The 16727-nt window shown below is 32.8% G+C and overlaps 2 protein-coding genes across 3 annotated transcripts; one reads left to right on the top strand and one right to left on the bottom strand.

Annotated features, from left to right (window-relative positions):
• The first annotated feature begins 273 nt into the window (after positions 1-273).
• On the top strand, positions 274-4297 carry LOC100305435 (calmodulin-binding receptor-like cytoplasmic kinase). Its single transcript, NM_001248431.1, has 6 exons — positions 274-520; positions 1615-1859; positions 2184-2352; positions 2458-2547; positions 2940-3241; positions 4034-4297. The coding sequence occupies exons 1-6, from the start codon at positions 274-276 to the stop codon at positions 4295-4297; spliced, it is 1317 nt and encodes a 438-aa protein (NP_001235360.1).
• A 3779-nt stretch (positions 4298-8076) lies between these two features.
• LOC100816545 (uncharacterized) lies at positions 8077-16318 on the bottom strand. Of its 2 annotated transcripts, none has more exons than XM_041010762.1 (14): positions 16017-16318; positions 15002-15060; positions 14458-14575; positions 13910-13983; positions 13614-13682; positions 12810-13411; positions 11686-12222; positions 11391-11455; positions 10801-10880; positions 10390-10494; positions 9849-9988; positions 9630-9758; positions 8774-8926; positions 8077-8685 (listed from the first exon to the last, which is right to left on the bottom strand). In XM_041010762.1, exons 1-14 carry the CDS (start codon positions 16198-16200, stop codon positions 8544-8546), a joined length of 2457 nt encoding a protein of 818 aa, XP_040866696.1. In that variant the 5' UTR covers positions 16201-16318; the 3' UTR covers positions 8077-8543. The 2 variants fall into 2 exon arrangements, with proteins under 2 accessions (XP_040866696.1, XP_040866697.1); XM_041010763.1 differs by having other exon boundaries at positions 14458-14597; positions 16017-16100.
• Between the last annotated feature and the right edge of the window lie 409 nt (positions 16319-16727).

Here is a 16727-nt window from a genome sequence, read left to right as displayed (position 1 = left end):
GATCTAGTGACCGAAGATAAACCATTAGTCCATTCAATTAACCGTACGTGGTGGTTCCAACGTTAAACTGTTAGAAACAAAACAACCACCGAAACTGAAGACAAAGACAACAAGAGATTGAAATTAGCAAATGAAATTGTCAATCTTGGGTTCCACGGCGCATAACAGCGTCACCTACCTTTTAATATTGCAAAGTCGTTGCACTTCTTACTTCACTTCAATTGACTCTCTCTCTCCTCCACCAACCCGCCAATTTTTCTCTCTCTAAAACACATGACATCTCCTTATACTCCTCGCCGGCGATCCAGCTCCGACCACCGCACCAGGCCAGAAAGAGCGCCCCCCTCCCCCGGTTACGCCTCCTCCGAGTTCAGCACCTCCTCCACCGTCTCCGCCCACCGGAACTCCGTCTCCGCCGTCGCCAAGTCCTTCGCCGGAATCTTTGCCGGGTGCTTCTCCCCGCCGGATTCCGACAACTCCAAGAGCCTCGGGGATTCCGAGGAGTTCAAGTCTTCTTCCAGTACTAGTTTTATTTTTCCTCTCTTTTTTTGTTTTTTTGTTTACTAAACTTAGATGCAGGGACTTAACTGTTTTAACTTTTCAAGTGTGGTTTTTCAATCAGAATTAGAGTTTTACATCGATAATACCGATAACAAATGTTTACGTGAAATGTCTAACTTAGATTTCCGAAGTAAAACTCTAATTTTGATCGGACAACAATATTAAAAAAAACTTACAAGAACTGCTTTTCTCTTCCCATGAAAAATGATTGTTACTATTCTTTTGGGGAACGTGCGTGTGTGTGCGCGCACGCACGTGCTCTTCTATTGTTGTTTTGGATCTCGGAATTTGAACTAGTGTGTCAAGAAGTTTCTGTTTTTAAGCTGCGGGGAAAAATAAAGGGTAGAAGTGTCAAGAAAATTTGAATTGGAGTTTCAGATTTTGGTCTGAAGCATGGAATATATTGATCCGGTTTTTATTTTGATTTTGATTGTTGGTAGAGAATTTGGTTAAGTCCCATAATTCTCAAAAATCATGGCTTTCTGTTTTGGGCATAGCCGCATAGATAATTCAGCAAATATCCATTTGTTTGTTTCTGTGTGCAGGTTTAACTTTTGAACTAGGATTAAACTTACTCTGAGAGATAAATTTTTCATAATATATTGCAGTTAGGTAATGATTTGTATAGTTTTATTAAAAAAAAGTTTAGCAAGTGTCACAAAAAAAATAAAAAATTGCATCTATATATGTTTCAGAACAAGGAGATATAAGATGGATTGGATCCTTAAGGAAGAAGAACAGAGGGGAAAAATTGCAGGTTTAATCCTCTCCGCTAACAAAAACTAACAAACTAATATTTGCTGATAAAAATAAATTTCGGAAACACGATAGATTTTGAAGTTTTACGGCTAAATGCTTGAGCTAAGAATTTGCTTCTTTCCTCATCAATGCATTGCATTTCAGGTCACTAGTTTGCTTAGTTTTCTGTAGATTTTTAGCATTATCGATTTTGAAGTTCTGCTATATATAGGTAGATTGTTCTTCATGCTCTTAATTGCTTATTATCAAATAGAGTGGCTGAATTGAAATAAGCTGTTGTGTTTTGTTTCTTAGCTGTATCAAATGCTTCCAGAGCTGGTAGTCAGAGAGGGCATGGCTCGAAACGAGGTACCAGCATCAGTTCATACAACATATTACCAGCGAAAGAACCAGGCAGTGTTGAGTTCACCATGGAGGAAATCTTCCGAGTCACAAGAAACTTCTCCCCTTCTTTCAAGATTGGCCAAGGTGGTTTTGGTGCTGTCTATAGGGCCAAACTCCTGGATGGGACTGTTGTTGCAGTAAAGCGTGCTAAGAAGGTTGTTTAAGTTGTATCTAGTGTACTCCTCTGCTAAATTGTGTCACCATTTGCATGAAATGAGAATTGAGGAGTACTGGCAGCACATTCGCTAAAACACTCTAATATTGGTTAAAATTGTGTTAAAAACTACAAAATTACGAGTGACTAGTTAAGTAAGAAGTATGACCTATAAAAATTTATGATTTCCAATAAATTTCAGGCAACAATAAAGAATGTGTTCAAAATAGTGTGTTGCTAGCATTTCTCATGAGAATTTTAGTGATAACAACTAACAAATAACAAGCACCCAAAAGTTATTGGTCAATTGCCTTTTGCTTTGCAGAGTGTGTATGAGAAACATTTGGGGGTGGAGTTCCAGAGCGAGATCCAAACACTATCACGTGTGGAACATTTGAACTTGGTCAAGTTCTTTGGATATTTGGAGCAAGAGGATGAAAGGATCATTGTTGTGGAGTATGTTCCAAATGGAACCCTTAGAGAGCATTTAGATTGTGAGTTTCTCTAGCCTTTTTAGCTATTTTGTGTTTGTGATTTTCCCTTCCCTCCAGCATTGGCTTTTTTGTGGCTACTACAACTTGACCAAAGAATTCTTACAGGCATTCATGGAAGCGTTCTGGACCTTGCTGCACGTTTAGATATAGCAATTGATGTTTCTCATGCTATTACCTATCTTCATATGTATATAGGTACAAGTCTCTGCTCATCAAGCAACTCAGTCATGGCAAAGTTCATAGTTGTTTGTCTCTGAGAAAGTAAACCATCAATTTTGTCCTTAAAGAGTTAAAGTATTGCCCTCTCTGATAAATGGTCCTTAAAGTAAAAAAAAAAATCATGTTAAGTAGTCCTCCAAGTATTGGAAAACCCTTCAAATTGATCACTGAACATTAATAAAATATATCAACTTAAGGATTAAATTGATAGAAATGTAATACTTAGAGGATTACTTACATAGTTTTATTACTTTAGGGACTACTTAAAGGAGAGGGTAATACTTTAGGGACCAAATTGATGGTTTATTTGTTCCTGGTGACATAGAATGCTGAAACAGAATCTGAAATTTGTTGTATTTTCTTTGTAGATCATCCTATCATTCACAGAGACATAAAATCTTCGAACATTCTTCTCACTGAAAATTTTCGAGCTAAGGTAGCAGACTTTGGTTTTGCTAGACAAGCCCCTGACAGTGACTCTGGCATGACACATGTTTCCACCCAAGTAAAAGGAACAGCTGGTTACTTGGACCCTGAATACCTGAAAACTTATCAACTAACTGAAAAGAGTGACGTGTATTCATTTGGAGTTTTGCTTGTTGAACTTGTCACAGGAAGACGCCCCATTGAACCAAAATTTGAACTCAAGGAGCGAATCACGGCAAGATGGGTGTGTACTGTGTACTATTTGCCTTCATTTTATTCTTCTAGTTTGTTATTTAGTAGTTTTCATAATTGCGTGAAAAAAAAAAATCATCTTATGGTACCCCATTTTGCTCTGTAGTGAATTAAGTATCTCCTCTTCATGATTATACCTTCTCAATCCATGTTGTTCAAAACTTCAATTGGTAAGAAGGATTTAGGGGGCATTTGAAAGATCTTGCATCGAGCTTAATAATGCTCACAGATGTATAAGCTCTTTTTAACAAGAGTTTAATAGGCATGTCCTGTCAATGTAAAAGCTTTTACATTATTAATCAATCATAAATCATAATTAATATGACTTTCAAGATAATTATTGTAAGTCTCAATCCATTTTGTTCGAAGCTTCAATTGGTAAGAAGGATTTAGGAGGCATTTGAAAGAGCTTACATGGAACTTAATAATGCTCATAGATGATGAAATTTCTATAAGCTCTTTTTAATAAGAACTCAATAGGCATGTACAGTTAGTGTAAAAGCTTTTACATTGTTGATAAATCAGAAATCATCATTATAACTTTCAAGATAATTATTGCAAAAGTCAACAAAGTTATCATATATGACGATGTGTGATCAGATGACAGTATAAATGACCTTTATAATGTCAATGTAAGTATCATTAATTCTTGTTTGAATAAATTTCACACTTTTCAGCTTATCATAATAAATTATATACTCCCTGTGATAAGCTTGTTGAATAAGCTCTTTTAATTAAACTCTTTACTCACACACCCAATGTAACTTGTTTGCTACAAGTGCAGGCTATGAAGAGGTTCATTGAGGGAGATGCTATCTCAGTCTTGGACCCAAGACTGGACCAGATTGCTGCAAATACTTTAGCACTAGAAAAGATCCTTGAGCTAGCTTTACAGTGCTTGGCTCCACGTAGACAAAGTAGGCCAACTATGAAGAGATGTGCTGAGATCCTTTGGTCCATCCGCAAGGATATCAGAGAGCAGCTATCCGCTTCAAATTTCCGCTCATTTTCCACTTCTTCCCAAAGAAGCACCTCATTGAAAGAGTGAGAATGCTAAAGTTGCAACACTAGCATCAAAGAATGTTAAGTTAGGACAAGCCATGGCCTTGGGAGAGAAAAACCATTCTTCCAAATAATGATAGGCAACTTTGGCACTTGGGATGGTTAATTGGTGTTGGACTAGGGTGGCATATTGGCATGTGGAAATTCATATTTTGTGGAAATTGTACATGAGAGTTTTGGCTTGTGTGTAGGAATGGGGAGAGCATACTTCCCTTAAAGATGATGAGTGCCTTCCTTTCCTTAACTGTGCATTTCTTTTACTTCTTGGAACAACACAAGGAGGAAAACTTTTGTATTCTATTGATTGGAAACTTGATTGGTGTATTATTATTTGGGTATGATATTCCATTTTGCGGTTAAATATATCCTCCACTTTTTTTTTCTTTCTGTTGCACCCTATTGATAAATCAGTTTTCAGGTGGGTCAGTTGGTAATAAATTGATCTTAATCCTATTTATATTCGTGAGCAGCAAAATGGCCACTTGCCTTTATAACAACCAAGTTGATAGTGCAACAAGTGGTTGGTTGGACCACTGCAATAGCAAGTGTGACGGTTCTTAAACCACTAAATTAAATATGAACGCAACAATATAATTTATTTTAGATTTAAATATTTTTTCCCCTTCAATTTACTATATTTTTTATTTTCGTTCTTGAAAAAAAAAATCCTTTTAGTTATTGTAAAATATTTTTGTTTTATTTTTCGTTCATATAACATTTTAAACAATGAAAAAAAATCGTTATCTAAAATGCTTTAAAAACAAAAACAAAACAAATATATTTTATAAAAACTAAAACAAAAAATACAAGAAAAAAAACATTAAATTTCAGGAATGAAAAAAAAACATTTAAGTCTTTATTTTATACAAATGTTATCCAATGTCATAAGATTACTAGTTAAGAAATTAAAAATAATTTTATTAAAACTCTTCATTCCTCAACATGATTTTTAATGTATATTCAAGATCACTTTTAATAAATAATTTCAATTATTAATTCTTTTAGGCACTAGTCAATAAGATTCTTCTTTTAATAAAATTCAATGAATAGGAAGATAATTAAACTCAAACCTCTTTTATACATGCAAAAAATTATATAATGGGATAAAAATGACTAATAAATCTACAACTCATGTAGATTTATAGAATTATGTACTCATAAAATTAATGAGAAACCGAGTCAATAAACAATAAAAATTTCATGACTCATGTTTTTGATTAAAAATGACATGATTTTAATTTGATTTGTTGACAACATGCAGTCCAAAACCGTTGAACAAGAAGTATATGAGAGAAAAGTTAGAAATGAATGGACGTTTTGGATCCTTGAAGCGAGAATCAAACACACTATGAATGTAGGAAACATGAGCAGGAGAATAGGGCAACATTTGAGTGCAAGAGAACCAAAAGAAGCACTAGAAGGATCTCATAGAGCCTATAATGCCACCCAATGTCCATCAAGGTCTCCATATCTCTCTACTTTATAATGCTTTCTATGCTCAGTGTACTTTTGTAGTCCAAAAAATTCAAAATTCACTACTTGTTCAAAGATTTTACAACATTCGCAACATTGTTGAATTTCGTAACATTTTAAAAAAAGCATTTTAAAGGTAATTAAATTCTTACTTTAAAAATTATATAAATAAAATCATATTTCAAGAGATTTCTACTTTTTTTTACAAAGGAGATTTCTACTTAATAAATAGTATAAACTTTTTTAATGCAGAAAATGTATAAAACACTAATCTTTACAAAAATATTTTAATATTAAACTGAATTATTTTTTTAAAATAAATTAAATATAAAATCTCGTCTTTTTAATATGATTATTATTTTAAGATTTTGGAAAATGTCAACTTAATCAATAAACTCAAACCAACCCAATTATAATCAGATTAATTAGTTCCAATTGATAAAAAAAATCCAAATTGAATATCGATTGAATTAATTAATAAATTAGTTTTTATTTTTGTGTTGAAACCAATACAGTTCAACACGTGATTACTGGTGGACAGAAGACAACTAGATGCTTCAAGACACCTGTGTTATTGTCTGTCAGCATTTGTTTGTTTAGTCTTTGACTTGTTTTATTTTTATCAATACCATTATATATTCTCGTAAGGAAGTAACCTAGAAATTGTTAATTTTGAAGCAATACATATTTACTTTTTTTTATTAGATAAATGTATTATACTTTTTATTTATGCGTATGTATTTACGTAAGTATGTTCTCATGCTATCTACCTACTTCTATGAATATGATATAGCCACGTCATACTGTCATAGAATTCCAAGCAAACAAAAAAAAATAAAACAATGCCATGTCATGCGTAGAACTCCAAGCAAGTTATTAGAAAAATACTTTTAATATGTCAGCATGCTATCTACCTACTTCTAAGAGAATACAACACCCAGCTTTGCATGCTAAATATACTTTCTTATTTTTTTACAATTTATTAAGTATTGAAAGGGAAATGTATGACATGAGAAAAATTTTAATATGTTTTCCTTTCATACTTTAATTTATTAAATGTATTTTTATATAACGGAACTATTTATGGAAGCTAACATGTATAGGCAAATGAATTCATTGTGTCATTTTATAGAAAAGTTTAGCTATACATGCTTTTAGTTTTATTTTTCTTGTTTTGCACACAAAATTTTAGTAAAAGATGGTGGTCGAGGGCAACAATTTGAATTTCTGGAAGGTCATATAGTGTGTATTTGAAAAGTTTGGTACTCATGTTTTGGTGTTATTTTGACTTTTTATTGTTGTCTTGTTAATTTTCTTGTCCGAAAATTGTAGTAAAAGATGGTGGTCAAGGACAACAATTCAAGGTCATGGAAGGATATATAGTATGTATTCGAGTAAGTGTTTTGAAAATTTGATTTTATAAATTCGTTTTTATTTAAAATAAAATAGTTTGTGTTTGAATTTTTTTGTTTCAAAAATAATTTTATAGTGAAATTTAATAAAAATTTGCAAGTGTCAAAATGTTTTTTTTGCACCAATAGTCAAGCATATCTTTAAGAACAAAGGGAAAAAAAGTTTGAAACAACTAAACATCATTTAATGATCATGCACTTCTACACTATTTACCAATCAGAAGTTACATTTAATATAATTTTTAAGATAATTATTATAAAAGTTAACAAATTTATCATATATGAAGATTTATAATTGGATAATATAAAATTATTTAACTTTGTCAATGTATAACATATTTTCTTTAAATATAATCTCTTTTTGTACAATGTTTGAAACATGTAAATAAAATATTATTAAAATAAAAGTATAATTATAGTAAAATTCAATAATATACTAAGAATTTAAAACAACAATTTTTTTTTATCAGAGACTTAAAATGAAAATTAAATATATATCCAAAGATCTCAAATACATTTAAGAAAAAAAAAACAAATACACAAATTGAAAACATGAAAGTATGTATTATCATTTTTTATATATAATTTTCATCGTAGGTACATGAGTACCTTATTACGTGTCCCTAACCCATTTATAAGGGAGTAAAGAAAAAATAATTTTATTTTTATCGTAACCATGGGTATAGATAGATTGATGGTATGTGATATTCCAAACACATGCGATGAACCGTGTAACTTGCTTTTGAAAACAGTAGACAGCTAAACTAAATAACAAGACCCATCAAGTTATGTGGAGTTGGTTTTACTAACAGAACTCTTCATATTTTTTTCTTTTCTAAAAATAAGGTATACACATAGTCCAAAGACATGAGACTAATTCTTAAAAAAGTAAGTATCAATTAAGGGGTAACTCTCTCCCCACAAATGTTGATCTATTACAGAATTCTCCATATAATATATACAATTCCCAGGATATCAATATTAATATTCTAATTTATAGTTACATAACCAAAGTTTAGACCCTTTAACCCTTTATCCTACGACTAAATGTATCCCTTGTTTGATTTCTTTCTCCTATCGGCATAAAAAAAGATATTTATGGAAAATATATATACCCTATAATGAATGTAAAATAAGCAAACCTTGTGAGGAAAAGAATTTACAAGAGACTGCTTTGTTGATCCCTGTTAACATCTTAGGCCTCACAATTCACTCTTATGTTGATTTCTAGTTCTACTCAGTAGCCATATCTTTTTACCTACCAATTGTGTCACATTAGTGCAAAATTAAATCCACAAAAGATCCATCTCTTTCCTTTTTGCACCCACCAATCCCATGTATGTTCTTCTAATTACCTCTTGGAAATGAATCCTGATGAGTCAGTGCATAGTTTCCACTTGAGGGTGATGATGAATCTTCAGCATCAACAATGTTTGCTTTTGAGCAAAGGAAGAAGAATGAAGATGTATATATTGTAACATGCCAAAAGCTGTAACCATTTCAAAAGAGCAAAACATGAGACCAGGAGAAGACAGAGAAACAAAGAGAAGGTAGAGAGAGTAGTAGAAATGTAATACCTATGCCAAAACCAGTAGTTTGCACTGGTTTCGAGCGTCCAGCTTAGTCCTGCCATGGCCAATGTAATGAAACCAACCAATAAAAATCCCCAGCGAAACCGTCTCAAAAGTGTCTTGACCAGATTACAGAACCATTGCTTTATAGTTTGCAAGCTGCAGAGGAAATTCATCTTTAAGCACATTCAAGTTTAAAATAAAAATATAAAACTGCAGTTTAGATATTTTTAAAAAGACATAGCATAAGCTAGTTCAGGATTTGTACATCATCAAGCACATCTAAGTTTAAAGTGAAAATATAAAATTGTGATCATGTTATGAATACAGTATATGACAATCACCACCTTTAAGGTACCAAGAAGGGTTGCTTAACATATAAGATTTAAGGTATTTGTAGAAAGAACTGTGAGTATGGTTCATCTTGAATTCCCACCATCAACTTTTTAACCCGAATGAACAAAACAAAAAACTATTTGAAGGTTGAATTAACTGAATTTTAAGCTTTTCAGCTCCAGTGTCTGACAAAAAGCCCTACTCCAAGACAAAATCAAGGACTACAAGCATGAGCCAGACCATGAATTTTAAATGAACAAGAAAACAGTAGTATTGTGTCAAAATGGCAATTTACAAAAAGGTTTCGTAAATACATGCTGAACAGTACCATACAGCCAGATCATGATTCTATCAGGCTATCAGCCATAAAGTTTGCCATCACTGAAGGAATTCCAAATTGGCAATCAATGCATGCACATAAAATACTTCAAAAGTAAAGTAATGTGCACGATTTTACCATAAATTACTATAATGTTATCTAGAAAATGCTGTGCTAAATTTTTTTTACTAAGCACGGATATCTCACCTTTGAAGGAAACTTAGCGATAATCCAAATGAAAAGGAGATGGACCTATACTTTTTTGAGATCTCTATCAACCATGCAATAAGAAGACCAAGAGCCCCAATCACAATGACAAGAACAACATTGGAAGACCTGCACAATTCAGTGTAGATACATGTGAACAAAGCTTAAACGTCTTTAGCAGCATATATACTAAGTTGTTTGTCCACTAGTTCAATTTACCTAGTTGCCTTGGTTGCAGCCAAAAGGGCAGTGAGGATAGCAACAGCTGTGTGGATTGCCCTCTTATATACTTCGTCAATTGTAGCTAGGTATACAAAAGTGCTAACCACAGCCATGAAAGAGAGCCAGAAGTCCATGAACTGAAATGTTGAAATATCAAGTCACTATAAATGCATATAGACAAGTATAGCCATTGTTGAGTTGTATTTTAGATCCCAACAACATTTTTAATGGAGTGATTTTGTAGTTTTTCATCTGAGTGTGTGCGTGCGTGTATACATGCTACTATGATCAACACCCAAGGCTTGGGATTTGGGAATAATCCACAGCATAAAATCACCCCATTAAGAATGAAAATCCTATTTGGAACTCAGGTTACAGAAGATTGTTGAAGCTTGTCACAGCTATGCAAGTGAGATAACATCTTTCTCTATCCCATCTCAGATTCTCTGAAACATTTTTTAGTTTCCCAACTTTTTTCTTGTTCTTTTTCTAAATTTGAAAATACAGTAAGAGAGACCACCAAAGAAAGAGAAGTAACCTGTAAAACATTAAAGTTCAATGCACACCAGGTGCCAACGTCACATGCATGATATAGTGCACTAGCAATGCCACTGGATGTGAACAAAACCCATTCTGCAAATGCCTGCAAATAGGAAATCACAAGTCCATTTCAACACAATCTATTTAACAAAGTCAATTTGTTTTGTTAGAAATTTAGATTCAGATGCAATATTCTCTAATCAAGCATATAAGTACTTCTTGAGAATCCAAATCATTTGTATCCTCATTGTGTTAACTTAAATATCCAGAATTATTTATCCCCGACATTCAAGTTAAGATATAACTCTAAATAGTTCCATCAATTTCCATACGCGGGCAGATAAATCACGATACACTCAAATAATTGGGAGAAAAAATAGATAACAAAAGGAAAGAGAACAAGAATTACCTTCTGCCGAAGGGACCAATAGGCAGGAAGTATGGCTGCAGCATTTGATCCAATGAGAAAAATTGATTGTAGTATATGCCCTACAGCAAATTTTCAACAACCAGATTAAAGAACAAAAAAGCACATTCTAAGGATAAACAAAACAGAAAATCCATACCCATATATTTGACAACCTGTAAACAAAAAAAGGAGTAAAGCATACTTTGTTTTTATCATTTTATGTTTAGACCAAAGTTGCCAAACTAAACTCAAATTCACTATGTTTACCTACTTTTTTCAGTAGATCGCTAGCAAAAAATACATACATTAATATTGGTAGCAACAAATCATTATAAATAACATCATAAAGTGGAACAAAATAAACCAAAAAGATAGTTGACCAGAATATATATCTAAACCATTTAGTTTGGGTTCTGGGCTGAATGGTGACACTTAGAATAGAAGTATATCTAAGTAAAATAGTACCAACTACCCAGGAAATCAGACTAAGTTACAGACAAAGAGTATCTGACTAGATAATATAACAAGAGTTGAACTATGATACATGTAACAGAAACAACAAATTATCAATTGCTAAAATTAACAATTACCTTTATGTGATACAATTTCAATGCTACAGTCAAAGCCACCATGGTTTCGATCACAAGAGCAGAAGCTGAGGCCAAAAAGTAAACATTAAAAATGGTAAATTTCTTTAGGAAGTTGTGTGCCACAAATACAAATCAAGCAATCTGGAATGTCTGTAACTTAGTATCTGACTATTTTACAAAAATGGCTTAGTCAATACCAAAGATTCACATGGTTCTTATCTACTAATATAAAACAAACAAATGAAATGTAAACAGAACAGATAAATTGAGAACAAGAAAAGGGTTTAACATAAACCTGTATGATGTCAATCCACTGGCATCAAAAGAATATTTACAATCTCCATGAGAGGAGCATTGTTTAGGGCATCCTTCAAGTGAAATAGACATGACAGTTTGTGCTTTCAAAGAATCACTGCCGGTATAAAGATGTCTTAGACCTATACCCCAAGTTCCTTCTCTAGCATAAATAATGTAAAAGTCAATTTTGTCATCACTTGAATCATATAGCATGAAAAACACAGATTGATCACTCTTCCTTGTCCTGCTAGCATAATAATAGTCCCAGCTATCAAGAGAAGGCAATCCACCAAATCTAGCATAGACTTCATAACTGATCTTCACATCTGCAGATAGCCGTATGTGAATATTCCGTCCAGCTGCACCATGGGGAATATCCAAAGTAAAATAAGTCCAAATGTCACCAGTTTCTCCCACATTTGATGACTTGTTTAAAAGTGGCTCAAGAGGAAAGTTGGCAGAAGATGCTCCTTCACCAATAGCCACAGGTAAAAAATATGATTCAAAGGGGGTTGCACCTCTCCTTAGAACTGTCGGCAAACAACCATTCTTATCTTGTCAATGACTTATTCCTGTGCAGAAATATCTTTAAGCAACAAGATATACAACTGATTCTACCACAGGTGCCATTAAACTTAAATTTCTGGGAAATGCTTCAAAATTCCTATTGGATAGTATTTAGTGAAAAACTCCAATATTTTAATTTCTATACAAGGAAACTTAATATGTTGAACAGGTTCTTCAATCCATATATTTTAGCATTGCACATAAAATAGTTCAGTCTTGAAAAACAAATTCAGTCTATCCCAGGAAAGAAATCAAGTAGACCTCCCAATTGATACACACCACATAAATGCTAATGCCTGCACTCACTAAGACTTGGTACATTCCTATTTCTGCAAATTATAAACATCTTAATGGATTCTTTTGAATTGTTACATCTAATGTTTTTCTTAACCATCAAGATATGACTACATGTGATTGTATCCCCAATCTAAGTTATAACCCAAAGCACAAGTTTTGTTGTCCAATAAATATTGCACTAACATAATTTAGAATGAACCTTTATAAAAAAAAGCACAAAAAGTATATATAGAGACGCATCTGGCAATCAATACTACCTGAAGTGTGTAGCTGTCCATTGTGCAATTTGATCCAGCCTTTCCAAGTGGGCACTGAAGCACTCGTGATTCCATTGAATAGCAAACTTTTAAATTTTCATCTTGTGTCCCTCCAAACTTTTTTTTAACATTAATTGGTAATATACTGATGTACAAACGACCAATCAGTGGATAACGGATAATCAGAGGGGCTTTATTTAAATCACCAGAATAATCATGCAAAGTCTCCGAAGGAATTGCACCATGGCGAGCAAAACACATTAAACTAACATCATTTGCACTAGAAATGTTATTTGAAGCTGTAGTATTGAATGTAACATTTGGCGCCATAATGGTCAATTCTTCTGCCATATTTGTTATATCCAAGGAGTAAAATTCTGGTACACCTTCCTGAGCACAAAATGTTTCTAAGTTACTTTTGCAGGTCATTGCATTTTCCATCATTGGCTTCTTCACTGTAGCCTTCATAGAATTATAGACATCAAATGCTGTGCATGAAAGTGGATAGATTGTACTGTTACATAACTCCCCCCTCATCATTGAATTCGAGCATGCTTCCACACTTATATTGGCACTGAAGGAGTATGCTGAACCTCGGATAATCTGTAAAGGTAGAGGAGTAACTTTTAATCATTCACGTGTAGTTATTGCATCAAGAACTTTGATGAGAAAGAACTGAGCTAAATAGAAATAAGTTAAGGATTTTTTGTTTTGAGACAGGATGCAAAAATAAAGGCAGAAATCAGTATGAAGCTGTGTAAAATCTTCTTTGTGATAAAAGTAATACTTGGGTAATAGACCATACCATCTTCGATTGTGTTCTTGTATCTCCAATGCCGTTGAAAAGACCAATGTACAAAGCACCTGGAGATATCTGAACAATAATTCGCATGTTCATGGTCTATGATATTATAAGAGGACAATAAGCAAAATCATTTATGAACTAATCCTTCCCCATTATTAATGTAGGAATTTTAATACTAAGGCAGATATAGCTATATGTCATTATAGATCTCAAAGGAAATGAGACATTGAGCTTAAAGATACAATACCTATAAGCAAATAAAAATATTGCCGAAAGAAAAAAGCTTATAACAATACCTGTTCATTTGTCAATTTCATAGTGATATTTTTCTCCATAGGAAAGCACTGCTCGACCTCAAGACCATTTATTCCTAAGAAAAAGGGGGAACAAAAAGTAATTATAGTGGCACTACACAAGACAGTTTCAAAAAAAAAATTGTAGTCTGTTTCCTTCGTTGAGAAAGAGACAGGAAACAAGAGGAAGAAGGAACAAGTGCTATCATGGTGCTTCAAAACAAAGTGAAACACTAAGAAATGAAGAAAACATTACACATCCATCAGTTCGGTATTCATCCATTACACTATAGACAAAAGAAACCATCATGGTAATGTATGTAAAATTACAAGGGGGAAATACTAATGAATCAGATGAAGAATATTCTATAGAAACTATGATTCTTGCTTAATGAATGGTGGGAATTTACTGGGGCTCTATCCTGATTAATAATTTTTTTAAATAAGTCTATAAATGAATGAAGTTCAAGATAGAACTTATGTGCTCAAATATTAAGTTTATAACACAACTTAATTAACTTGAGTTGAATATATTTAGGTGGGGCTTCTACCTGTGACAGCTGAATCCTTCAGAGATATATTTAAAGCATCTGGCAGAGGAGGGCTGCCATCTCTAAAGCATAATAGTGGCAGAGAGCTTTTTGGCACCCTTTCAACTCTTGAAACATCCTAAAAACAACATAATTATGAACTGGAGGAAAATAAGTCAAAGCTGATTAAACAGAAATATGATAATCTGAAAACAGGTTCTCCATGAAAATTTTCTGTAACAAAACCAGAATCAAGCAATTTAAATTGATAAATAATAATTTTAATAAATGCATAAAATATTTAATAAAAATAATTTGAATAAATAAATAAATAGAGAGAAAATTGAAATGACATATACAATAAGCAATATAGGATTTTTATCAGAGAACTGCATTATTGCCTCATGCATTACAAGTCATTATAAAACAAAAACAATATCCAAATAGAAGCAGATAAAATAAATTTAATCAAAAGGAACATTTTTTTTCCCAGTCAAAAGACATCAATAGAGATGCTAGTATTCTAAAGTGCTCCTATCTAGAGAGAAATATAGATATTACTTACCAGGTCTACATCTGAGTCCAATGATATGAAAACTGCGGAAAACCATGGTATAATATCAACTGAAACAAGAGAAAACATCAACATACAAGTAAGATCATCCATAAGTTTGACAGTGACTTCTATTTTTATTGGGAAAAAAAAAGTACCCGTATCCTATAAGGCTAAAGCCAATTGAATTGCCAAGACAGTAGAAAGGGGATAAAAACATTTAGCTTCTTCATTGAAATAATTATTATCTCTCATCAATTTTTCCATCAGAAAAAGCTTATTAGTACCCATTTCTTGCTCATACAGGGGGATTCAGTGCATGATAGTTAGACACAAATGCAACATTGTAAGAAGTGCCAATGGTTTAAATCAATCAACACACAGGAAACAAGGTGCATTTCAATAATCAAGCACTGTCAGGGAAAGAAAGAAAGAGACAACAAATAAGACAGCAGATAAAGTTCACAAGTCAACAACCACAATTTCAGACAAAACTGTAGCAACTTCATCAAAACACAATTCAATGCATCACAGATTAAAGAACAAATGACAGCCCCACAATCACAAGACAGCATCCTATCCTTCAAGCAATGGTTGTTCGTGGTGTTACAACACACAATTGTATCCACATAATAAGGCTCTGTCAATAGCGCAGTTTACCTATCTCTGCAAGGCATAACACTGATAAGATCAACCTTATTAAATTGTTGCAACTCCCCTCCCTAAATTTCCCCAGTAGACTTAAATGCTGACCAATTGCATACATATTCAGAACAATCACCTGAGATTTCTCAAACCAATAACAATTTGAAGACCAGAGATAATAATTGACCAAGTCAATCAACAACAACAAAAAAACAAAAAATTCAAGAGAGAGAGAGAGAGAGAGAGAAGAGAAAGTGCTATCATGCTAATTCACCTACACCCTTCAAAATTCAACTCCGACCCATTAAACACAACACAGTGAAATGCTTGATGAACAACGAAAGCAGAAGAATTGAAGCATATAGAGAAAAGTGTAACCCACCTCTGATGTAGCGCAAATCATAGGGTCTAAGGGTAGTCTGAGGGTAGCTGAAGCTGGAAACAGTGAAGACATCATCCTCATAATCAGTGATTGCAGAACAGAGGTCAAGAGAACAACAAAAAAGTAACAGCGCACTGAGAAGAATCAGCTTGAGATGACACCACGGAATCGAATTCAAAGGCATTTTTTTTTTTTTTTTTGTGTTTTGGTGAAATTGAGGTTGTGCTCACTTTTCAGACCATGAAGACGCAGGCGAGTCACGATGAATGAATGAATAATGTATAATGTATGATGTATTAGTATTAGTAAGTCTAATTGAATTAACGCAAATGATAATACTAATACTACATTACTACTAATAATAATTATAAAAAAAAGGTCAAAGCAAGATTGTGGATCGATAGGAAAATAAATCAGTTATCTATAATCTATTAATCTATAATAATATATCTATATCTAAATCTAAATAATAATACATACAAAAATAATTTCTAAATGGAATATTTACAAGTGATATTTCTCAAAGCTCTAAACAATTCTATCAAAAAAAGAAGAAGCTCTAAACAATTAGTTGATTGCAATCAAATATTTTATAATTATGATTATAATTAAAGTAATTAATTATTACAAAACGTATTTTATAATTAATGATTCTCATATCAAATCACTAATTAGATTAAGAAAATGATTAATTGATTACAATCAATTAAT

The sequence above is a fragment of the Glycine max genome, chromosome 16 (genome assembly GCF_000004515.6).
Source record: "Glycine max cultivar Williams 82 chromosome 16, Glycine_max_v4.0, whole genome shotgun sequence".
Lineage (NCBI taxonomy): Eukaryota > Viridiplantae > Streptophyta > Magnoliopsida > Fabales > Fabaceae > Glycine > Glycine max.
The sequence above is the reverse complement of the archived record's forward strand: the minus strand, read 5'-3'. Positions and strand labels throughout refer to the sequence as shown.

What these genes read in the sequence shown, in the direction of transcription:
- LOC100305435 (NM_001248431.1), top strand. Translation starts at nt 274, where the DNA reads ATGACATCTCCTTATACTCCTCGCCGGCGATCCAGCTCCGACCACCGC. An exon ending in CAGTAAAGCGTGCTAAGAAG is followed by an intron (nt 1,860 to 2,183) that starts GTTGTTTAAGTT and finishes TTTGCTTTGCAG; the next exon opens with AGTGTGTATGAGAAACATTT. An exon ending in CTATCTTCATATGTATATAG is followed by an intron (nt 2,548 to 2,939) that starts GTACAAGTCTCT and finishes TTTTCTTTGTAG; the next exon opens with ATCATCCTATCATTCACAGA.
- LOC100816545 (XM_041010762.1), bottom strand. Translation starts at nt 16,200, where the DNA reads ATGCCTTTGAATTCGATTCCGTGGTGTCATCTCAAGCTGATTCTTCTC. An exon ending in CAAGAACACAATCGAAGATG is followed by an intron (nt 13,412 to 13,613) that starts GTATGGTCTATT and finishes CTACCTTTACAG; the next exon opens with ATTATCCGAGGTTCAGCATA. An exon ending in TCGCTAAGTTTCCTTCAAAG is followed by an intron (nt 8,927 to 9,629) that starts GTGAGATATCCG and finishes TTTCCTCTGCAG; the next exon opens with CTTGCAAACTATAAAGCAAT.